Source organism: Salmo salar, chromosome 13 (assembly GCF_965601325.2).
Source record: "Salmo salar chromosome 13, fSalSal1, whole genome shotgun sequence".
NCBI lineage: Eukaryota > Metazoa > Chordata > Actinopteri > Salmoniformes > Salmonidae > Salmo > Salmo salar.
Window position 1 is genome coordinate 7,472,192 of NC_138303.1, and position 24,872 is coordinate 7,497,063.

The 24,872-nt window shown below is 42.9% G+C and overlaps 2 protein-coding genes across 6 annotated transcripts in view; one reads left to right on the plus strand and one right to left on the minus strand.

The window, feature by feature from the left end:
• LOC106566317 (membrane-associated guanylate kinase, WW and PDZ domain-containing protein 3) overlaps window positions 1-19,803 on the minus strand; it is a 242,739-nt gene extending 222,936 nt beyond the window's left edge. For 2 of the 3 annotated variants that reach the window (XM_082959784.1, XM_082959782.1), the window contains exons 1-2: window positions 19,360-19,803; window positions 3,654-3,943 (exon numbers count right to left, since the gene is read on the minus strand). In XM_082959784.1, coding sequence (XP_082815910.1) covers window positions 3,654-3,933 — 280 coding nt within the window. In that variant the 5' untranslated portion in view covers window positions 3,934-3,943; window positions 19,360-19,803. The remainder of the gene's footprint in view (window positions 1-3,653; window positions 3,944-19,359) is intronic. The other variant, XM_082959783.1, reaches the window with a different exon arrangement.
• The window catches only part of LOC106596008 (synaptophysin), a 49,006-nt gene continuing 36,312 nt past the window's right edge, over window positions 12,179-24,872 (plus strand). The window contains exon 1 of one of the 3 annotated variants that reach the window (XM_082959786.1): window positions 12,179-12,543. In XM_082959786.1, the coding sequence (XP_082815912.1) occupies window positions 12,469-12,543 (75 nt within the window). In that variant the 5' untranslated portion in view covers window positions 12,179-12,468. The remainder of the gene's footprint in view (window positions 12,544-24,872) is intronic. The other 2 variants (XM_082959785.1, XM_045692836.2) reach the window with 2 other exon arrangements.

Consider the following 24,872-nt stretch of genomic DNA (forward strand, 5'->3'; position numbering starts at 1 on the left):
GTACAGGACAGTAGTACAGGACAGCAGTACAGCAGTACAGGACAGCAGTACAGGACAGTAGTACAGTAGTACAGGACAGTAGTACAGGACAGTAGTACAGTAGTACAGGACAGCAGTACAGGACAGTAGTACAGGACAGCAGTACAGGACAGTAGTACAGTACAGTAGTACCGGACAGTAGTACAGTAGTACAGGACAGTAGTACAGTAGTACAGGACAGCAGTACAGGACAGGAGTACAGGACAGTACTACAGGACAGTAGTACAGTACTACAGGACAGTAGTACAGTACTACAGGACAGTAGTACAGTACTACAGGACAATAGTACAGGACAGTAGTACAGGACTACAGGACAGTAGTACAGTACTACAGGACAGTAGTACAGTACAGTAGTACAGTACTACAGGACAATAGTACAGTAGTACAGGACAATAGTACAGTAGTACAGGACAATAGTACAGGACAGTAGTACAGGACAGTAGTACAGTAGTACAGGACAGCAGTACAGTACAGTAGTACAGTACAGTAGTACCGGACAGTAGTACAGTAGTACAGGACAGTAGTACAGGACAGTAGTACAGGATAGTGGTACAGGACAGTAGTACAGTAGTACAGGACAGTAGTACAGGACAGTAGTACAGTACTACAGGACAGTAGTACAGTACTACAGGACAATAGTACAGTACTACAGGACAATAGTACAGTACTACAGGACAATAGTACAGTACTACAGGACAATAGTACAGTAGTACAGGACAATAGTACAGGACAATAGTACAGGACAATAGTACAGTAGTAAAGGACAGCAGTACAGGACAGCAGTACAGGACAGCAGTACAGGACAGTAGTACAGGACAGCAGTACAGGACAGCAGTACAGGACAGCGGTACAGGACAGCGGTACAGGACAGCGGTACAGGACAGCGGTACAGGACAGCGGTACAGGACAGCGGTACAGGACAGCGGTACAGGACAGTAGTACAGGACAGTAGTACAGGACAATAGTACAGGACAGCAGTACAGGACAGTAGCACAGGACAGTAGTACAGTAGTACAGGACAATAGTACAGGACATCTGTACCGGACAGTAGTACAGGACAGCAGTACAGGACAGCAGTACAGGACAGTAGTACAGTAGTACAGGACAGCAGTACAGGAAAGTAGTACAGTAGTACAGCAGTACAGGACAGTAGTACAGGACAGTAGTACAGGATAGTGGTACAGGACAGTGGTACAGTAGTACAGGACAGCAGTACAGGACAGTAGTACAGGACAGCAGTACAGGACAGCAGTACAGGACAATAGTACAGGACAGTAGTACAGTAGTACAGGACAGCAGTACAGTAGTACAGGACAGCAGTACAGGACAGCAGTACAGGACAGCAGTACAGGACAATAGTACAGGACAGCAGTACAGGACAGCAGTACAGGACAGTAGTACAGTAGTACAGGACAGCAGTACAGGACAGTAGTACAAGACAGTACTACAGGACAGTACTACAGGACAGCAATACAGGACAGCAATACAGGACAGCAGTACAGGACAGCAGTACAGGACAGCAGTACAGGACAGTAGTACAGTAGTACAGGACAGCAGTACAGTAGTACAGGACAGTAGTACAGGCCAGTAGTACAGGACAATAGTACAGGACAGTAGTACAGGACAGCAGTACAGGACAATAGTACAGTAGTACAGGACAGCAGTACAGGACAGTAGTACAGGACAGTAGTACAGGACAGCAGTAAAGGACAGCAGTACAGGACAGTAGTACAGTACAATAGTACAGGACAGTAGTACAGTACAGCAGTACAGTAGTACAGGACAGCAGTACAGTAGTACAGTAGTACAGGACAGCAGTACAGGACAGCAGTACAGTAGTACAGTACAGCAGTACAGGACAGCAGTACAGGACAGCAGTACAGTAGTACAGGACAGTAGTACCGGACAGTAGTACAGGATAGTAGTACAGGACAGCAGTACAGGACAGCAGTACAGGACAGCAGTACAGGACAGCAGTACAGGACAGTAGTACAGGACAGTAGTACAGTAGTACAGGACAGTAGTACAGTACAGTAGTACATGACAGTAGTACAGGACAGCAGTACAGGACAGTAGTACAGTAGTACAGTAGAACAGTAGTACAGGACAGTAGTACAGGACAATAGTCACATTTCATTAAATGAGCAATCTGTGATTGCTACATCAATTTTGGGACTTTTATATTCATGATATATACCCACTAAATCTTGATGATTATCCCCCATGAGTTTAGTCGTATAACTTTACCCTATCACAACCCCAAATATAAGCTTGTTTAACTCCTTTGTTTGTAAACAAATATATATGAATTTGTAAACAAACACTGTAAAGCCTCGCTCAGCTATTTACCAAATCAGTGGTCGGGTGCCTGCTTTGCTATTGTCTGAACTGCAAAGTCCCCTCTTTAATGGAATGTAGAGGCCAGCTAGGAAGAAATGCTGCCAGCCAACGGATAAACACATCCCATCAGTGGGGTATGCTTGGAGAATCCTGTTGTTAATGAAGTGTGTAGTTTACTGCTGGCTCAGCTTTACCACCATACAGCTGCATCACTACAGATGTAGGATCTTCATTTGAGCCAGTTTGCTACAGCAGGGACATTACAATTAAAATGTGGATTATAATTAACGGACAGTTTAGTAGGGATGACACATTTTCCTCAGGGAAAATGTAGTCTGAAAAGTGGAAATTACAAACTTGAGAAGCCGTTTAAAACCTCAAATAAACTACAAGTAAAATAAATAAAAAAAATTAAAAAGATCCTGCATTGCAAGAAAGTTCTCCTGCAACAGGGTGATCAAATTAAGATCCTAAAATCTGTATGATGTTGGTGATTCAGAGGGAAAAGATATACTATAATTGAATTGCTAGAGAACTAGGCCTGTATTCATAATGCGTCTCCGAGTAGGTCTAGGAGTGCTGATCTAGGATCAGGTCCCCCCTCCATGTAATCTGATTCATTATAATCTAGGATCAGGTCCCTCCTCTCCATGTAATCTGATTCATTATGATCTAGGATCAGGTCTCTCCTCTCCATGTAATCTGATTCATTATAATCTAGGATCAGGTCCCCCCTCTCCATGTAATCTGATTCATTATAATCTAGGATCAGGTCCCCCCCTCTCCATGTAATCTGATTCATTATAATCTAGGATCAGGTCCCCCCTTCTCCATGTAATCTGATTCATTATGATCTAGGGTCAGGTCCCCCCTCTCCATGTAATCTGATTATGATCTAGGATCAGGTCCCCTCTCTCCATGTAATCTGATTCATTATGATCTAGGATCAGGTCCCCCCTCTCCATGTAATCTGATTCATTATAATCTAGGATCAGGTCCCCTCCTCTCCATGTAATCTGATTCATTATGATCTAGGATCAGGTCCCCCCTCTCCATGTAATCTGATTCATTATGATCTAGGATCAGGTCCCCCCTCTCCATGTAATCTGATTCATTATGATCTAGGATCAGGTCCCCCCTCTCCATGTAATCTGACTCATTATGATCTAAAAGGCAAAACTGACCCTATAGCAGCCCTCCTACCTAAAGACACTTTATGAATACGGGCCCTGGAGAGCTATAAAGTAATTTTTTTTGTAAGTTAATTCCGGTACCTGGGGAGACGGTTTTGATCCGTATGGGATGGGGGCATGAGTTGAGGACCCCTCTCACGTCTCCTAGGGTCATGCCCAGGACAGGCGTACCCCCGATCTCCAGTATGACATCACCCACCGTGGTCCAACCTCCCGGTGCAGCGGTGACGAATGGAAACTCTCCGTAGTCGGCGCCGCCCCCAATGGCAACACCCAGCTCTCCAGACCCGTCTCCCAGGGGAACGAAACTCTCCTGCACCTTGGAATGCCAGTGCAGCTTGTTCGCTGTGGCCTTAGACATGGTGACAGACCTGGAACAAGATAGCACAGACTTACAATTACTATGTTACAATTACTATGTTTACAATGTTGATTTTTGGCTGTTCAGACTGCAGGAAAAACATTGCTTAATAGATGCCAAATAGCAGAAGGGTGCAGCACAGCAAGAGCTCAACTGGTAGACAAAACAGGAATATTCAAACTGAATTAAATATGAATGAACGTATGCTAGCTATTGAATAAGTGGAATAAAGTATTTACATCGGAGAACAGTGAACATTACACACTAAACCAATAGGAACAGAATTAAACCACTATATAGTTGAATATTACACACTAAACCCCTATATAGTTGAATATTACACACAATGGTGTCAGATACCAGTCATCCTAAGGAGAACAGTGGTGTCAGATACCAGTCATCCTAAAGAGAACAGTGGTGTCTGAGACAGTCATCCTAAAGAGAACAGTGGTGTCAGATACCAGTCATCCTAAGGAGAACAGTGGTGTCAGATACCAGGAATACTAAGGAGAACAGTGGTGTCAGATACCAGTCATCCTGAGAACAGTGGTGTCAGATACCAGTCATCCTAAAGAGAACAGTGGTGTCAGATACCAGTCATCCTAAAGAGAACAGTGGTGTCAGATACCAGTCATCCTAAAGAGAACAGTGGTGTCAGATACCAGTCATCCTAAGGAGAACAGTGGTGTCAGATAACAGTCATCCTAAGGAGTGGCCTTACATGTTAACAAACAAAACTGCTGCCCATAAAACAGGTGAAGGTGTGCATATCACAAAAGTTCAAAGTTCACAAACTGCCACTGACCAATCAGGACCCTGAACAGGCCTATTCCTGATAGTCTGGGAGAGAGGGGGTGGATGTTCCTAACAGTTTAGGAGAGAGAGGGAGTGGATGTTTCTACCAGTTAAGGAGAGAGGGGGTGGATGTTTCTAACAGTTTAGGAGAGAGAGGGAGTGGATGTTTCTACCAGTTAAGGAGAGAGGGGGTGGATGTTTCTAACAGTTTAGGAGAGAGAGGGAGTGGATGTTTCTACCAGTTAAGGAGAGAGGGGGTGGATGTTTCTAACAGTTTAGGAGAGAGAGGGAGTGGATGTTTCTACCAGTTAAGGAGAGAGGGGGTGGATGTTTCTAACAGTTTAGGAGAGAGAGGGAGTGGATGTTACTACCAGTTTAGGAGAGAGGGGGTGGATGTTTCTAAGAGTTTAGGAGAAAGGGGTGGATGTTTCTAACAGTTTATGAGAGAGGGGGTGGATGTTGCTAACAGTTTAGGAGAGAGGGGGTGGATGTTCCTAACAGTTTAGGAGAGAGAGGGGGTGGATGTTTCTAACAGTTTAGGAGAGAGAGGGGGTGGATGTTTCTAACAGTTTAGGAGAGAGAGGGGGTGGATGTTTCTCACAGTTTAGGAGAGAGAGGGGGTGGATGTTTCTCACAGTTTAGGAGAGAGAGGGGGTGGATGTTTCTCACAGTTTAGGAGAGAGAGGGGAGGGATGTTTCTAACAGTTTAGGAGAGAGAGGGGGTGGATGTTTCTAACAGTTTAGGAGAGAGAGGGGGTGGATGTTTCTAACAGTTTAGGAGAGAGAGGGGGTGGATGTTCCTAACAGTTTAGGAGAGAGAGGGGGTGGATGTTCCTAACAGTTTCGGAGAGAGAGGGGGTGGATGTTTCTAAGTTTAGGAGAGAGAGGGGGTGGATGTTTCTAAGTTTAGGAGAGAGAGGGGGATGATGTTACTACAAGTTTAGGAGAGAGGGGGTGGATGTTTCTAAGAGTTTAGGAGAAAGGGGTGGATGTTGCTAACAGTTTATGAGAGAGGGGGTGGATGTTTCTCACAGTTTAGGAGAGAGAGGGGGTGGATGTTTCTCACAGTTTAGGAGAGAGAGGGGGTGGATGTTCCTAAGTTTAGGAGAGAGAGGGGGTGGATGTTCCTAACAGTTTAGGAGAGAGAGGGGGTGGATGTTCCTAACAGTTTAGGAGAGAGAGGGGGTGGATGTTCCTAACAGTTTAGGAGAGAGGGGGTGGATGTTCCTAACAGTTTAGGAGAGAGAGGGGGTGGATGTTCCTAACAGTTTAGGAGAGAGAGGGGGTGGATGTTCCTACCAGTTTAGGAGAGAGGGGGGGTGGATGTTCCTACCAGTTTAGGAGAGAGAGGGGGTGGATGTTCCTAACAGTTTAGGAGAGAGGGGGTAGATGTTCCTAACAGTTTAGGAGAGAGGGGGTGGATGTTGCTAACAGTTTAGGAGAGAGGGGTGGATGTTCCTAACAGTTTAGGAGAGAGAGGGGGTGGATGTTTCTAACAGTTTAGGCGAGAGAGGGGGTGGATGTTTCTCACAGTTTAGGAGAGAGAGGGGGTGGATGTTCCTACCAGTTTAGGAGAGAGGGGGGGTGGATGTTCCTACCAGTTTAGGAGAGAGAGGGGGGGTGGATGTTCCTACCAGTTTAGGAGAGAGAGGGGGTGGATGTTCCTAACAGTTTAGGAGAGAGAGGGGGTGGATGTTTCTAACAGTTTAGGAGAGAGAGGGGGTGGATGTTCCTAACAGTTTAGGAGAGAGAGGGGGTGGATGTTCCTAACAGTTTAGGAGAGAGGGGGTAGATGTTCCTAACAGTTTAGGAGAGAGGGGTGGATGTTCCTAACAGTTTAGGAGAGAGAGTGGGTGGATGTTCCTACCAGTTTAGGAGAGAGAGGGGGTGGATGTTTCTAAGTTTAGGAGAGAGAGGGGGTGGATGTTTCTAAGTTTAGGAGAGAGAGGGGGATGATGTTACCTCCAGTTTAGGAGAGAGGGGGTGGATGTTTCTAAGAGTTTAGGAGAAAGGGGTGGATGTTGCTAACAGTTTATGAGAGAGGGGGTGGATGTTGCTAACAGTTTAGGAGAGAGAGGGGGTGGATGTTTCTAACAGTTTAGGAGAGAGAGGGGGTGGATGTTTCTAACAGTTTAGGAGAGAGAGGGGGTGGATGTTTCTAAGTTTAGGAGAGAGAGGGGGTGGATGTTCCTAACAGTTTAGGAGAGAGAGGGGGTGGATGTTTCTCACAGTTTAGGAGAGAGAGGGGGTGGATGTTTCTAACAGTTTAGGAGAGAGAGGGGGTGGATGTTCCTACCAGTTTAGGAGAGAGAGGGGGTGGATGTTCCTACCAGTTTAGGAGAGAGAGGGGGTGGATGTTCCTACCAGTTTAGGAGAGAGAGGGGGTGGATGTTCCTACCAGTTTAGGAGAGAGAGGGGGTGGATGTTCCTACCAGTTTAGGAGAGAGAGGGCGTGGATGTTCCTACCAGTTTAGGAGAGAGAGGGGGTGGATGTTCCTACCAGTTTAGGAGAGAGAGGGGGTGGATGTTCCTACCAGTTTAGGAGAGAGAGGGGGTGGATGTTCCTACCAGTTTAGGAGAGAGAGGGGGTGGATGTTCCTACCAGTTTAGGAGAGAGAGGGGGTGGATGTTACTACCAGTTTAGGAGAGAGAGGGGGATGATGTTACTAACAGTTTAGGAGAGAGGGGGTGGATGTTGCTAACAGTTTAGGAGAGAGGGGTGGATGTTCCTAACAGTTTAGGAGAGAGAGGGGGTGGATGTTCCTAACAGTTTAGGAGAGAGAGGGGGTGGATGTTCCTAACAGTTTAGGAGAGAGAGGGGGTGGATGTTCCTAACAGTTTAGGAGAGAGAGGGGGTGGATGTTTCTAACAGTTTGGGAGAGAGAGGGGGTGGATGTTTCTAACAGTTTAGGAGAGAGAGGGGTAGATGTTTTCTGTATATTTCTCTCTGTAACAATCTTTCTGTCTGTTTCTCTCTTCAACGGTCTTTCTGACTGTTTCTCTCTTCATCGGTCTTTCTGACTCTTTCTCTCTGAAACGGTCTTTCTGTATGTTTCTCTCTGTAACAATCTTTCTGTCTGTTTCTCTCTTCAACGGTCTTTCTGACTGTTTCTCTCTTCATCGGTCTTTCTGACTCTTTCTCTCTGAAATGTTCTTTCTGTATGTTTCTCTCTGTAACAATCTTTCTGTCTGTTTCTCTCTGTAACAGTCTTTCTGTAACTGTCTTTCTGTCTCTCCGTCTCTCTCAAATCAAATCAAACTTTATGTAGAAAGGGTTCTACCTGGAACCAAAAAGGGTTCTCCTATGGGGACAGCTGAAGAACCCATTCGGCACTATTTTGGGATGCTACATCTGCAACTGAGACTACCCAGCAAACCAAAAATTTGAAAGTTCACAGAACACGTGTTACGTGGCGTCAAATGTTCTCATAACACAACAAAAAAGCTGTCCAGTGGTGGTGATGATTATAGAATGTTTGTATAAAACATTTGCTTGATGTTATAAGAACGTTCCCAGAACACATTTCATCATTGCAGGTCCAAATATTGCTGGTGCAGATTGTCAACATGTGAAGTGTAAAACATATGGTTGTGTTTGTATGATTTAACGCTGAGCAAATATCCTATGAATGAAATTGAAATGCCATGTGTCTCTAAATCACCTACAATTACAGTCCTCAAGAGGTGTGAATACTTTCTGAAGGCGCTGTTATAGAAACATTGCAATAATCAACACAAATGGACAATTTTTTTGTGTTTTGAAAAAATATATTTTGTGATATCCCCACAATACCGTTCCAACAACCTAATGAAACATTCTGGGAACCTTTAAAGTACAGACTAAATATGTTATGGGAACCGTCTTGCAACATCAGCCGAGTGTTTTATACTAAACAAAATCTTGAATTGAATGGGAAACTAATGTTCTGGGAATGTTCCCGGTTTGCTGCTATCTAGTAGTAGACTGCTGTCACGTCCTGACCAGTAAAGAGGTTATTTTGTTATTATAGTATGGTCAGGGCGTGGCAGGGGGGTGTTTGTTTTGTGTGTTTTGGGAGTTTGTGTTTGATCTATGTTATCTATTTCTATGTTTTCCTTTCTAGTTCTATGTTGTGTATGTTTGGGTTGATCTCCAATTGGAGGTAGCTGATCCTCGTTGCCTCTGATTAGAGATCATATTTAAGTAGGGGTTTTTTCTTCATGGGTTTTGTGGGTAGTATAGTCAGTGTACCTTACGGGACTGTTTTTTTTCGTCGTTGTTTTTGTTGTTTAAGTGTGGTTCTTTAATAAATACGAAGATGAGCACTTTTATCCGCTGCATTTTGGTCCGATGATTCTTCCTCCTCAGACGACGAAGTTTATGACAACTGCGGTTCATTACGTAACAGTCTAGATCTTCTTAAAATGGTCATGAAGTCTACAGACATTCTCCAACGTAAATTGTTGTTAGCATAACATCTCTCTCAGATCTACATAGAGTAAATAGATTGATTTTAGAGGCAGCTGGTCATCGTTGTCTCTAATTGGAGGTCATATTTAAGTTGGTGTTTGTTCCACCTGGGTTTGTGGGATGTTAATTTTGAGTAGTGTATGTTTCACCTCTGCGTCACAGTTTGTTATTTTGTTCTTTAGTTTATTTGTATGTTTTGCAAAGTTTCACAGTTCAATAAAATAATGTGGAACGACAAACACGCTGCACTTTGGTCCCCTCATTCCTACGACGACCCTGACAATTAAGGCATTCAGTAGATATGTTTTCCATCCTAAAAAATTATAAATCATTTGATTTCTGGTCACGCATATGGAAAAGGGGTCTTAAAAAAACATCAACTAGAAAAAGTCTTGAAAGGTATTGGAATAAAAACTTTATAATGTTTAAGTAACGGCCCCTGACAACATTTACGTTTAGTTTTGGAGAAATTATTTGCTTTCTGTAAGTTTAAGAAACATTGCCTAGTAACTTGTCATTCTGTTACCAAAACCCCCATATCTTTAAGATATTGTCTAATTTCTCTCCTTCATGAGGAGGGAAGATAATGAGAGTTCACTAGCAAAGTAGAACACAGTAGAGCGCAGTACAGAAGAGCACAGTAGAACACAGTAGAACACAGTACAGTAGAGCGCAGTAGAACACAGCACAGTAGAACACAACACAGTAGAACACAGCACAGTAGAACACAGTAGAACACAGTAGAACACAGTACAGTAGAACACAGCACAGTAGAACCCTGTAGACCACAGCACAGTAGAACACAGTAGAACACAGTACAGTAGAACACAGTACAGTAGAGCGCAGTATAACACAGCACAGTAGAACACAACACAGTAGAACACAGCACAGTAGAACACAGTAGAACACAGTAGAACACAGTACAGTAGAACACAGCACAGTAGAACCCTGTAGACCACAGCACAGTAGAACACAGTAGAACACAGTAGAGTAGAACACAGTACAGTAGAACACAGTACAGTAGAACACAGTAGAACACAGTACAGTAGAACACAGTACAGTAGAGCACAGTAGAACACAGTACAGTAGAACCCTGTAGAACACAGCACAGTAGGACACAGTACAGTAGAACACAGTACAGTAGAACACAGTATAACACAGTAGAGTACAGTACATTAGAACACAGTAGAGTACAGTACAGTAGAACACAGTAGAGTACAGTACAGTACAACACAGTAGAGTACAGTAGAACACAGTAGAGTACAGTAGAACACAGTAGAGTACAGTAGAACACAGTAGAGTAGAACACAGTAGAACACAGTAGAGTACAGTACAACACAGTAGAGTACAGTACATTAGAACACAGTAGAGTAGAACACAGTACAGTAGAACACAGTAGAGTACAGTACATTAGAACACAGTAGAGTACAATCTTAACTTGGAGTAATATAGTTTTTATAAAACGTGGTCATAAATAAACTGAGGGAGAGTTTAATGTCTCTTAACAAGCGTTGCTCCTGCACTCTTCCTCAACTAAATGTGTTTTAGTAACATTGTCTGTGGAAATTAGACTACTGCCTATACATGCAGGTCTATGGCTTGTTAAACTTTGCAATCAAAGTTTTTGCTTTGTATAACATTTTAAAGTGAAAAAGTGAATCTTAGTGTCACTCTGGAATTGCCTTTAGATAAAATCCTGGAATCCAGGCTAGAAACACACACACACACACACACACACGCACGCACACACACACACACACACACACACACAGGCTAGAAACAGACACACACAGAAAGACAGGCTAGAAACAGACACACACACACACACACACACACAGGCTAGAACCACACACACACACAGAGAGAGAGAAAGACAGGCTAGAAACAGACACACACACACACAGAAAGACAGGCTAGAAACAGACACACACACAGAAAGACAGGCTAGAAACAGACACACACACAGAGACAGGCTAGAAACAGACACACACACACACAGAAAGACAGGCTAGAAACAGACACACACACAGAAAGACAGGCTAGAAACAGACACACACACAGAGACAGGCTAGAAACAGACACACACACACACACACACACACACACACACACACACACAGAGACAGGCTAGAACCACACACACACACACACAGAGACACACACACACACACAGAGAGAGAGAAAGACAGGCTAGAAACAGACACACACACACAGAAAGACAGGCTAGAAACAGACACACACAGAGACAGGCTAGAACCACACACACACACACACACACACAGGCTAGAAACAGACACACACACACAGAAAGACAGGCTAGAACCAGACACACACACACACACACAGAAAGACAGGCTAGAACCACACACACACACACACAGAAAGACAGGCTAGAACCACACACACACACACACACAGAAAGACAGGCTAGAACCACACACACACACACACACACACACACACACAGAAAGACAGGCTAGAACCACACACACACACACAGAGAGAAAGACAGGCTAGAAACCACACACACACACACAGAGAGAAAGACAGGCTAGAAACAGACACACACAGAGACAGGCTAGAACCATACACACACAGAGACAGGCTAGAACCATACACACACACACAGAGACAGGCTAGAAACCATGCAGCACCCTGTTAGAACAAGGAACTGTGGCTGAATGAGGATTCGTAGTCAGATAGTTAGTCAGTCAGTCACATTGTGATTTGTAGACAGACAGACAGACAGACAGACAGACAGACAGACAGACAGACAGACAGACAGACAGACAGACAGACAGACAGACAGACAGACAGACAGACAGACAGACAGACAGACAGACAGACAGACAGACAGACAGACAGACAGACAGACAGACAGACAGACAGACAGACAGACAGACAGACAGACAGACAGACAGACAGACAGACAGACAGACAGACAGACAGACAGACAGACAGACAGACAGACAGACAGACAGACAGACAGACAGACAGACAGACAGAGTTCAACTCAATAATAAAAGGCTACTACTTAAAACCACGAGACACGTTGGAATAGAGAGAAGAAGACAAGACCACGGAGTTCCAGGCCTCTGGAGAGATTTTATAGCTCAAGTTTATCTACAGTTAACTACCTCACACACTTAAGCTTTACAGAGGAACGTCGGCGGGTGAATTCAGACGGAGCCCTTGGAGAGATGATACACTAAATTATTCATTTTTGGATATAAAGACTACGCTATAGTCATAAAAAATATTTTTAAAAACGTATCGCAGCTTGCAAAAACATGCGGGAAGAAAATTACAGACGGAGGCGCAACAATTTCCAACTTTGTTCGACATTTGAAGCTGCACAAAGAACGGTAAGTCGTGGCTAATATAGCCGACGGCTATATATTTTATTACTTTACTGGTGTATCATGTAGGCTAACGTAACGTTAAATCAATGAGCCTCTGCACAGTCAGTCAGTGAGGGAACATGGTCATTGCACCCAAGATTGAGCTACATCTGGCTCGGCAGCTGGTAGCCTAAATCCTGCCTGATGTTACTGCTGTTCCTAAAACCATTGACATACGTTAGCCTACTGTAACCACACAGAGAGAGAGTGTGTGTTAAGGTTGGGCGATTGTGTACAAGCCTACATCGCCCAATTGGGCCTTATAGCGATCCTCAATAGTCGATCACTATGGGAAGGGGGGTGGGAGTCTTTCTCATGGCTACCCATGTATTTCCATGGAAATATAACGTTTATTTGGAAAGTATTAAAAATACATATTTTTAAAAGCATTCATGATTTGCGTAAATGTAATATACTAACTATTACTCTTGTTAAATGGTAAAGAGCACATTATGATTTGTTTAGGACTCGAAACTCAAAGTTTTGGACTTGAGACTTGACTTGGACTTGCCTGTCTTGACTTGGGACTTGACATGAGACTTGAGTGCTAAGACTTGAGACTTACTTGTGACTTGGTCCCACCTCTGCTGTAAAGTATCACAGTCGTAGTCCTGTAAAGTATCCCAGTCGTAGTCCTGTAAAGTATCCCAGTCGTAGTCCTGTAAAGTATCCCAGTCATAGTACTGTAAAGTATCCCAGTCGTAGTACTGTAAAGTATCCCAGTCGTAGTACTGTAAAGTATCCCAGTCGTAGTACTGTAAAGTATCACAGTCGTAGTACTGTAAAGTATCACAGTCGTAGTACTGTAAAGTATCACAGTCATAGTACTGTAAAGTATCCCAGTCATAGTACTGTAAAGTATCCCAGTCATAGTACTGTAAAGTATCACAGTCGTAGTCATGTAAAGTATCACAGTCGTAGTCATGTAAAGTATCACAGTCGTAGTCATGTAAAGTATCACAGTCATAGTACTGTAAAGTATCACAGTCATAGTACTGTAAGTTAAACTTTCCCTCAATGAAGCAGCACATATCCATATAGATTCATGGAAACAAACATATTGTTACGGTTTGAGGGTTACATAATCATAAGCCAATCATAAGTCAGCTGTTGACATGGAGAACTGAACAAGACTACGTTGCTTACCATGTGGCAACACCCTTCTAGGAACACGCATAAAGCGGACATTGGGACAGTAACTAGGTCACCGGTCCGGACTTATCAAAGACAAATAAAACAATCAGATAGCAGGGAAACTTAGGAGAGAGCTGCTTGTGTGATCGAGAGGTAAGGTAATGTAGAGTCATTTAGTATGGGCATGGTGCTGTAGAAGACAAGAGAACACAACAGAATGGAGGGGAAAGATTATTGGTTGTTGGTCAGGAAAAGCTGAGTAGGTATGATATTGAAAGAGAGGAGAGGAGTACAGAATAGAAGAGGGGAGTAGTACAGAATAGGAGAGGAGAGTAGTACAGAATAGGAGAGGAGAGGAGTACAGAATAGGAGAGGAGAGGAGTACAGAATAGAAGAGGAGAGGAGTACAGAATAGTAGAGGAGAGGAGTACAGAATAGAAGAGGAGAGGAGAGGAGTACAGAATAGGAGAGGAGAGGAGAACAGAATAGAAGAGAAGGAGAGAAAGTGTGGATGGAGGAGTTCAGGTAAATGCTGACAGCGTAAGCACGGATAATAAAGGATGACCCTCTATTGGCCTCGCATCTAATTGGACATCACACCGTTAGATCACCCAGAAACATAGGCCTGTCTTTCAGACACGTACACTACATGACCAAAAGTACGTGGACGGCTGCTCATCCAACATCTCATTGCAAAATCATGGACATTAATATGGAGTTCATCCCCCCTTTGCTGCTATAACAGCTTCCACTCTTTTGGGAAGGCTTTCCACTAGATGTTGGAACATTGCTGCAGGGACTTGCTTCCATTCAGCCACAAGAGCATTAGTGAGGTAGGGTAATGATGTTGGGCATTTAGGCCTGGCTCGCAGTCGGTGTTCCAATTCATCCCAAAGGTTTTCGATGGAGCTGAAGTCAGGGCTCTGTGGAGGCCAGTCCAGTTTTTTCACATCGATCTAGATATATATATATTATACATTGCATTCGGAAAGTATTCAGACCCCCTTGACTCTTTCCACATTTTGTTACATTACAGACTTATTCTAAAATTGATTAAATTGTTATTTTTCCTCATCAATCTAATCACAATACCCCATATTGACATCCCAATACCCCATAATGACATCACAATACCCCATAATGACATCACAATACCCCATAATGACATCACAATACCCCATAATGACAAAGCAAAAACAGGTTTTAGATTTTTTTTCAAATGTATAAAAAAACAATAATTGAAATATCACATTAACATAAGTATTCAGACCCTTTACTCATTACTTTGTTGAAGCTCCTTTGGCAGCGATTACAGCCTCGAGTCTTCTTGGGTATGAAGCTACAAGCTTGTCACACCTGTATTTGGGGAGTTTCTCCCATTCTTCTCTGCAGATCCTCTCAAACTTTGTCAGGTTGGCTGGGGAGCGTCGCTGCACAGCTATTTTGAGGTCTCTCCAGAGATGTTCGATTGGGTTCATGTCCGGGCTCTGGCTGGGCCACTCAAGGACATTCAGAGACTTGTTCCGAAGCCACTCCTGCTTTGTCTTGGCAGTGCTTAGGGCCGTTGTCCTATTGGAAGGTGAACCTTCGCCCCAGTCTGAGGCCCTGAGCGCTCTGGAGAAGGTTTTCATCAAGGATCTCTCTGTACTTTGCTCCGTTCATCTTTCTCTCGATCCTGACTAGTGTCCCAGTCCCTGTCGCTGAAAAACATCCCCACAGCATGATGCTGCCACCACCATGCTTCACCGTAGGGATGGTGCCAGGTTCTCTCTAAATGTGACGCTTTGCATTCAGGCCAAAGATTTCAATCTTGGTTTGTATAGATTGATGAAGAAAAACATTAATTTTATAAATTTTAAAATAAGGCTGTAACGTAACAAAATGTGGAAAAAGTCAAAGGGTCTGAATACTTCCCGAAGACACTGTATATACTGAAGCAGTACACGTCTATAAGGCATCCATTGGTTGGTATGATGAACTCTAGGAAAATAATATAATCAAAATTATACATCATTGTGTACAATTCAACAACAACAAAAAGATAAATAAATGGTGTATTTTATTGGTTTATACATACACGTTCTCTAGATGATTAGCCTACTGCAGGGTAGATTACTACTTACTGCAGACACTTCTCTGCTCTGATATAGCTTAACCGACACTTTCAGTGTTGCCATGTTGTTTACAAATGAACCAGTAGATCATACCTTCAGTTCAGAGTGACTTTTACCAGCAGCTCGCTCTCTCGTTGCAACCTGGTCTCAGAGCAGTTCGTATTATTTTGTACGTAAATCCGAAAGAACACTCCATTTAGTTTGATATGTTACATAAGACCGGTGGTCTATTTACGGCAAAAACGAAAGATTGCGAGTAAGAATCTCGTCAAGGTCATCTTTAGCATTTTAGCTAATTAACAACTATTCAACTACTTACTACTTTTTAGCTACTTTGCAACTACTTAACATGATAGCTAACCCTTCCCCTAACCTTAACCCTTTTAGCCAACTCCTAAACTTAACCCTAACCTTAACACTAAACCCTAGCCTAGCTAACATTAGCAAGCTAGCTAACGTTAGCCACCTAGCTAGAATTCGTAACATATCATACGTTTAGCAAATTTGTAACATATTGTACAGGGCTCGACATTAACGCTTGTCCGCTTGCAAGTAAAAAAAAAAAAATAGTTGGGACAAGCAGATTATAGATTTATGCTGTCCAAATGGACAAGTTAAAAACAAATCACACAAGAAATCAAATTATCAAACTGCAACGCGGGTCGTCTAAAGGTGACCAAGGCGCAGCGTGTAGAGTGCTCATATTTACTTTATTCATGAAACACTTAACAAAAACAACAAAACGACCACAAACAGTTCTGTCAGGTAACACATACAAAACGGAAAACAACTACCCACAAAAACCCAGGAAGAAAAACCCCTACTTAAATATGATCTCCAATCAGAGGCAACGAGGATCAGCTGCCTCCAATTGGAGATCAACCCAAACAACCCCAACATAGAAATAGAAAAACTAGAACTTAAACGTAGAAATAGAAAACATAGAACAACCCAAAACACCCCCTGTCACGCCCTGACCTACTCTACTATAGAAAATGACATCTTACTAGGGTCAGGACGTGACACAAACAATTAGGCTATCCTGCTCAGAATGGGATCGAAGTGGATGCGATGTGTTAAATTATTGTAGGCATGCATTGACAGGAACGAGCAGTCATTCAATCACGCAGTCACAAGATGCGTTTTTGAGATTATCACAGGGCAGACAGATATTCATTGCTAGTTAGTGAGTTATTTGACCAGTTAAAGCACATTTTTGGTCCGCAAGTGTAACCGATGTGAAATGGCTAGCTAGTTAGCGGTGGTGCGCGCTAGTAGCATTTCAATCAGGTGACGTCACCCGCTCTGCGACCTGAAGTAGTTGTTCCCCTTGCACTGCAAGGGCCGTGGTTTTTGTGGCGCGATGGGTAACGATGCTTCGTGGGTGTCAGTTGTTGATGTGCGCTGAGGGTCCCTGGTTCGAGCCCAGGTTGGGGCGAGGAGAGGGACGGAAGCTTAACTGTTACACAATGAAAATCCTGGAAAAGTCATGGTGTACATCACCTGCGTGTTTGCCAGTGGGCCGTTGCCAGAGAAGCGTGAGCGCGTGAGACATTGCACAGCACGTAAAATAATGATATAGCCTAGCCAATTGAAAACATATTGTTTAGTTTGGCTGGTTATCTCGCTAGTTAACTATTTAGCTATTAGCATATATTAACGTCACCGTCATGTCCCATGTCTGCTCGAAACAAAACATCGTACAAAATCAGCTGCTCAACAGGACCTTAATAAACTGACTCTGGTGTGTTTGAGCAGGGTTGGATCAAAAGCCTGCACACCCAGTACCTCTCCAGATGGGACGGTTGACGGACCACCCAGTACCTCTCCAGATGGGAGGGTTGACGGACCACCCAGTACCTCTCCAGATGGGAGGGTTGACGGACCAGCCAGTACCTCTCCAGATGGGAGGGTTGACGGACCACCCAGTACCTCTCCAGATGGGAGGGTTGACGGACCACCCAGTAGCCTATCAGTGCAGTATTTTACTTTGTGGGGGTGGGTGGTTAAGTGCCTTGCTCAAGGACACAACGGCAGGAGATATTATACAGTGCCTGATCAGAGACCAGCAGCCTTCCATTGTCAATACCAGAGATAATAATGACAATAATAATAATAATAATAATATCATGATAATAATTAGGACCATTTTTGGGGGGTCTAAATCAGTCCTACTATATAAAAAGTTTATATCAAGCCTTGATGTACATTTTTCAAATTGGTATCATATAATACGAATTGTAATTAGTAACATACAGTATCATACTAAATGGGTGATGGACATCCACAAATTAATACATTCCATACGGAACGTACCATACTAGTATCATACTAAATGGAGTATCTCGGATTTACGTACTGAATAATAGGAAATACTCTGAGACCAGGTTGCTCACACACAAAACACAAGCATTCAGCCCACATACACTCTCACTTTCGCATACACACACACAGAGCACGCCTAGAGCACATTCACAGATATTTGTAAGAAACACTCTTCTGTGATGGCTGAGCCTTTTCCAGAAGTATAGCCTTTAACCCACTGCTCATAAACAGGGCAGACAGACTATCCACTATCACAGGGCAGACAGACTGTGTACTATCACAGGGCAGACAGACTGTACTATCACAGGGCAGACAGACTGTGTACTATCACAGGGCAGACAGACTGTGTACTATCACAGGGCAGACAGACTGTGTACTATCACACGGCAGACAGACTGTGTACTATCACACGGCAGACAGACTGTGTACTATCACAGGGCAGACAGACTATCCACTATCACAGGGCAGACAGACTATCCACTATCACAGGGCAGACAGACTATCCACGATCACAGGGCAGACAGACTTTCCACTATCACAGGGCAGACAGACTTTCCACTATCACAGGGCAGACAGACTATCCACTATCACAGGGCAGACAGACTATCCACTATCACAGGGCAGACAGACTATCCACTATCACAGGGCAGACAGACTATCCACTATCACAGGGCAGACAGATTGTACTATCACACGGCCTCTGGGCAAAACAGATTAGCAGTAATACTATGCCCACATACGCTGCTGCAGGCTAATGCAATACGGAGTTATGTTGGTTTGGGTGTAAATCAGTAGTGTAAATAATCGCTTGGTAATCCTTGGCAAGATGTGTTGAAGACATCAGATGGTTCATTTGGATATCTTTGTGAGGAGCTAGTGTTTTAGCAGGGGACAGCATAGGGACTCGTGGTAGTCTACGTCTATATGGGTTAAATAGCTAGTAAACGGCGAGACTGATCGGACCCGGGGCAAATGCAATGTATTGGAGGACAATAGCTTCTGACATAAATGGATCACATAAAAGACTAACCTTGCTTTGTTCATTATGGCAGCAGAGCAATAACCTAGTAAGGTATGTTCTGAATAGAGCAGAACGCGTCTTGTTGAATACATGGTGAAATGGTAACTATAGCAAATAGATTACAAAATAGCCTCAAACAACAAACGTCGCCCAAAACAAAATGCTTCATTTGTTTCAACGGCATACCTTCATAATTCCAGCCTCTTTCTCCACGACGTTTTTCCTCGTAGCAGCTATAGCCAGCTGTATATACACAGATATATATATATATATATATATATATATATATATATATATATATCCTTTCTCTAAAGTCTCCAGTCGTATTGATTGGTACCTCGGTGTACCGCTGCCTGACCGGTCACTGCAGGCTCTGCTGCTCTATTATATTAGATAGGTAGAAAACCTGGGGGTTTTAAAAAAATAAATACATTGAACTGCGCAGGCAAACAGATAATGAATGTTGCTGGTAAGATGTGAAAAGAGAGTGAATCCCTGGCGCGGTAGTGGTGAAGCGGCTCTACGGCTGCGGGCTGCGGGCTGTACTACACTAATGGACCTGATAGTGGAAACACAGGACAGAATTACAGTCTTCCTCTGCTCTCTCTTTCCTCATAGCTGAAGGCAATAAGGAAACGGTGATAAGAGGAACGAACGGGGGAATAGAGGGGAGGGAACATGGATTAAAAAGTAAAAGAGAAGAGAAGAGACCGCCTTCAAACGATTAGCTAATGATAGTGTAGCACCGTGTATTTTTAGCTAGTGATAGTGTAGCACCGTGAATTATTGACTAGTGATAGTGTAGCACCGTGTATTATTGACTAGTGATAGTGTAGCACCGTGTATTATTGGCTAGTGATAGTGTAGCACCGTGTATTATTGGCTAGTGATAGTGTAGCACCGTGTATTATTGGCTAGTGATAGTGTAGCACCGTGTATTATTGGCTAGTGATAGTGTAGCACCGTGTATTATTAGCTAGTGATAGTGTAGCACCGTGTATTATTGGCTAGTGATAGTGTAGCACCGTGTATTATTGGCTAGTGATAGTGTAGTACCGTGTATTATTGACTAGTGATAGTTTAGCACCGTGTATTATTGACTAGTGATAGTCTAGCACCGTGTATTATTGACTAGTGATAGTGTAGCACCGTGTATTAACCATGTATTATTGACTAGTGATAGTGTAGCACCGTGTATTATTAGCTAGTGATAGTGTAGCACCGTGTATTATTGACTAGTGATAGTGTAGCACCGTGTATTATTGGCTAGTGATAATGTAGCACCATGTATTATTGACTAGTGATAGTGTAGCATCGTGTATTATTGACTAGTGATAGTGTAGCACCGTGTATTATTGACTAGTGATAGTGTAGCACCGTGTATTATTAGCTAGTGATAGTGTAGCACCGTGTATTAACCATGTATTATTGACATGTGATAGTGTAGCACCGTGTATTATTAGCTAGTGATAGTGTAGCACCGTGTATTATTGGCTAGTGATAGTGTAGCACGGGGGAATTATTGGCTAGTGATAGTGTAGCACCGTGTATTATTGGCTAGTGATAGTGTAGCACCGTGTATTATTGACTAGTGACAGTGCAGCACCGTGTATTATTGACTAGTGACAGTGCAGCACCGTGTATTATTGACTAGTGACAGTGCAGCACCGTGTATTATTGACTAGTGACAGTGCAGCACCGTGTATTATTGACTAGTGACAGTGCAGCACCGTGTATTATTGACTAGTGACAGTGCAGCACCGTGTATTATTGACTAGTGATAGTGCAGCACCGTGTATTATTGACTAGTGATAGTGCAGCACCGTGTATTATTGACTAGTGATAGTGTAGCACCGTGTATAATTGACTAGTGATAGTGTGGCACCGTGTATTATTGACTAGTGATAGTGTAGCACCGTGTATTATTGACTAGTGATAGTGTAGCACTGTGACTGGTGATAGTGTAGCACCGTGTATTATTGACTAGTGATAGTGTAGCACCGTGTATTATTGACTAGTGATAGTGTATTATTGACTAGTGATAGTGCAGCACCGTGTATTATTGACTAGTGATAGTGTAGCACCGTGTATTATTGACTAGTGATAGTGTAGCACCGTGTATTATTGACTAGTGATAGTCTAGCACCGTGTATTATTGACTAGTGATAGTGTAGTACCGTGTATTATTGACTAGTGATAGTTTAGCACCGTGTATTATTGACTAGTGATAGTCTAGCACCGTGTATTATTGACTAGTGATAGTGTAGCACCGTGTATTAACCATGTATTATTGACTAGTGATAGTGTAGCACCGTGTATTATTAGCTAGTGATAGTGTAGCACCGTGTATTATTGACTAGTGATAGTGTAGCACCGTGTATTATTGGCTAGTGATAATGTAGCACCATGTATTATTGACTAGTGATAGTGTAGCATCGTGTATTATTGACTAGTGATAGTGTAGCACCGTGTATTATTGACTAGTGATAGTGTAGCACCGTGTATTATTAGCTAGTGATAGTGTAGCACCGTGTATTAACCATGTATTATTGACATGTGATAGTGTAGCACCGTGTATTATTAGCTAGTGATAGTGTAGCACCGTGTATTATTGGCTAGTGATAGTGTAGCACGGGGGAATTATTGGCTAGTGATAGTGTAGCACCGTGTATTATTGGCTAGTGATAGTGTAGCACCGTGTATTATTGACTAGTGACAGTGCAGCACCGTGTATTATTGACTAGTGACAGTGCAGCACCGTGTATTATTGACTAGTGACAGTGCAGCACCGTGTATTATTGACTAGTGACAGTGCAGCACCGTGTATTATTGACTAGTGACAGTGCAGCACCGTGTATTATTGACTAGTGACAGTGCAGCACCGTGTATTATTGACTAGTGATAGTGCAGCACCGTGTATTATTGACTAGTGATAGTGCAGCACCGTGTATTATTGACTAGTGATAGTGTAGCACCGTGTATAATTGACTAGTGATAGTGTGGCACCGTGTATTATTGACTAGTGATAGTGTAGCACCGTGTATTATTGACTAGTGATAGTGTAGCACTGTGACTGGTGATAGTGTAGCACCGTGTATTATTGACTAGTGATAGTGTAGCACCGTGTATTATTGACTAGTGATAGTGTATTATTGACTAGTGATAGTGCAGCACCGTGTATTATTGACTAGTGATAGTGTAGCACCGTGTATTATTGACTAGTGATAGTGTAGCACCGTGTATTATTGGCTAGTGATAGTGTAGCACCGTGTATTATTGGCTAGTGATAGTGTAGCACCGTGTATTATTGGCTAGTGATAGTGTAGCACCGTGTATTATTGGCTAGTGATAGTGTAGCACCTTGTATTATTGACTAGTGATAGTGTATTATTGACTAGTGATAGTTTAGCACCGTGTATTATTGACTAGTGATAGTGTAGCACCGTGTATTATTGACTAGTGATAGTGTAGCACCGTGTATTATTGGCTAGTGATAGTGTAGCACCGTGTATTATTGGCTAGTGATAGTGTAGCGCCGTGTATTATTGACTAGTGATAGTGTAGCGCCGTGTATTATTGACTAGTGATAGTGTAGCGCCGTGTATTATTGACTAGTGATAGTTTAGCGCCGTGTATTATTGACTAGTGATAGTGTAGCGCCGTGTATTATTGACTAGTGATAGTGTAGCGCCGTGTATTATTGACTAGTGATAGTGTAGCGCAGTGTATTATTGACTAGTGATAGTGTAGCGCCGTGTATTATTGACTAGTGATAGTGTAGCGCCGTGTATTATTGACTAGTGATAGTGTAGCGCCGTGTATTATTGACTAGTGATAGTGTAGCGCCGTGTATTATTGACTAGTGATAGTGTAGCGCCGTGTGTTATTGGCTAGTGATAGTGTAGCGCCGTGTGTTATTGGCTAGTGATAGTGTAGCGCCGTGTATTATTGGCTAGTGATAGTGTAGCACCGTGTGTTATTGGCTAGTGATAGTGTAGCACCGTGTATTATTAACTAGTGATAGTGTAGCACCGTGTATTATTAACTAGTGATAGTGTAGCACCGTGTATTATTGGCTAGTGATAGTGTAGCGCCGTGTATTATTGGCTAGTGATAGTGTAGCACCGTGTGTTATTGGCTAGTGATAGTGTAGCACCGTGTATTATTAACTAGTGATAGTGTAGCACCGTGTATTATTAACTAGTGATAGTGTAGCACCGTGTATTATTGGCTAGTGATAGTGTAGCACCGTGTATTATTGGCTAGTGATAGTGTAGCACCGTGTATTATTAGCTAGTGATAGTGTAGCACCGTGTTTTAACCAAGTATTATTGACTAGTGATAGTGTAGCACCTTGTATTATTGGCTAGTGATAGTGTAGCACCTTGTATTATTGGCTAATGATAGTGTAGCACCGTGTATTATTGACTAGTGATAGTGTAGCACTGTGACTAGTGATAGTGTAGCACCGTGTATTATTGACTAGTGATAGTGTAGCACCGTGACTAGTGATAGTGTAGCACCGTGTATTATTGACTAGTGATAGTGTAGCACCGTGTATTATTGGCTAGTGATAGTGCAGCACCGTGTATTATTAGCTAGTGATAGTGCAGCACCGTGTATTATTGGCTAGTGATAGTGTAGCGCCGTGTATTATTGGCTAGTGATAGTGTAGCGCCGTGTATTATTGGCTAGTGATAGTGTAGCGCCGTGTATTATTGGCTAGTGATAGTGTAGCGCCGTGTATTATTGGCTAGTGATAGTGTAGCGCCGTGTATTAACCAAGTATTATTGACTAGTGATAGTGTAGCACCGTGTATTATTAGCTAGTGATAGTGTAGCAGCGTGTATTATTGACTAGTGATATTGTAGTGATATCACTATTATTGACTAGTGATAGTGTAGCACCGTGTATTATTGACTAGTGATAGTGTAGCACCGTGTATTATTGACTAGTGATAGTGTAGCACCGTGTATTATTGACTAGTGATAGTGTAGCACCGTGTATTATTGACTAGTGATAGTGTAGCACCGTGTATTATTGACTAGTGATAGTGTAGCACCGTGTATAATTGACTAGTGATAGTGTAGCACCGTGTATTATTGACTAGTGATAGTGTAGCGCCGTGTATTTTGCTTAAAAACACCTTACTGAAAATCGTATTTATCTTATTATGAATAAGACAAGTATTGTTCTGAATGAAATGGAAGACAGGCAGTACAGACGTTTCCTTCTGAATCTGACAGGTAAAAGCCAGAGCTCTCTGGTCTGATAAGGTCATGCAGGGTGACTGATGACTCTGGGCTGTATTAGTATATACACCCGTAGTAGTCTATACACCCGTGGTAGTCTATACACCTGCGGTAGTCTATACACCTGCGGTAGTCTATACACCTGCGGTAGTCTATACACCTGTAGTAGTCTATACACCTGTAGTAGTCAATACACCTGTAGTAGTCAATACTACCTGTAGTAGTCTACACACCTGTAGTAGTCTACACACCTGTAGTAGTCTACACACCTGTAGTAGTCTACACACCTGTAGTAGTCTATACTATATACACTGTAGTAGTCTATACACCTGTAGTAGTCTATACACCTGTAGTAGTCGGTACACCTGCAGTAGTCTATACACCTGCTGTAGTCTATACACCTGCAGTAGTCTACCTGTAGTAGCCAATACACCTGTAGTAGTCTA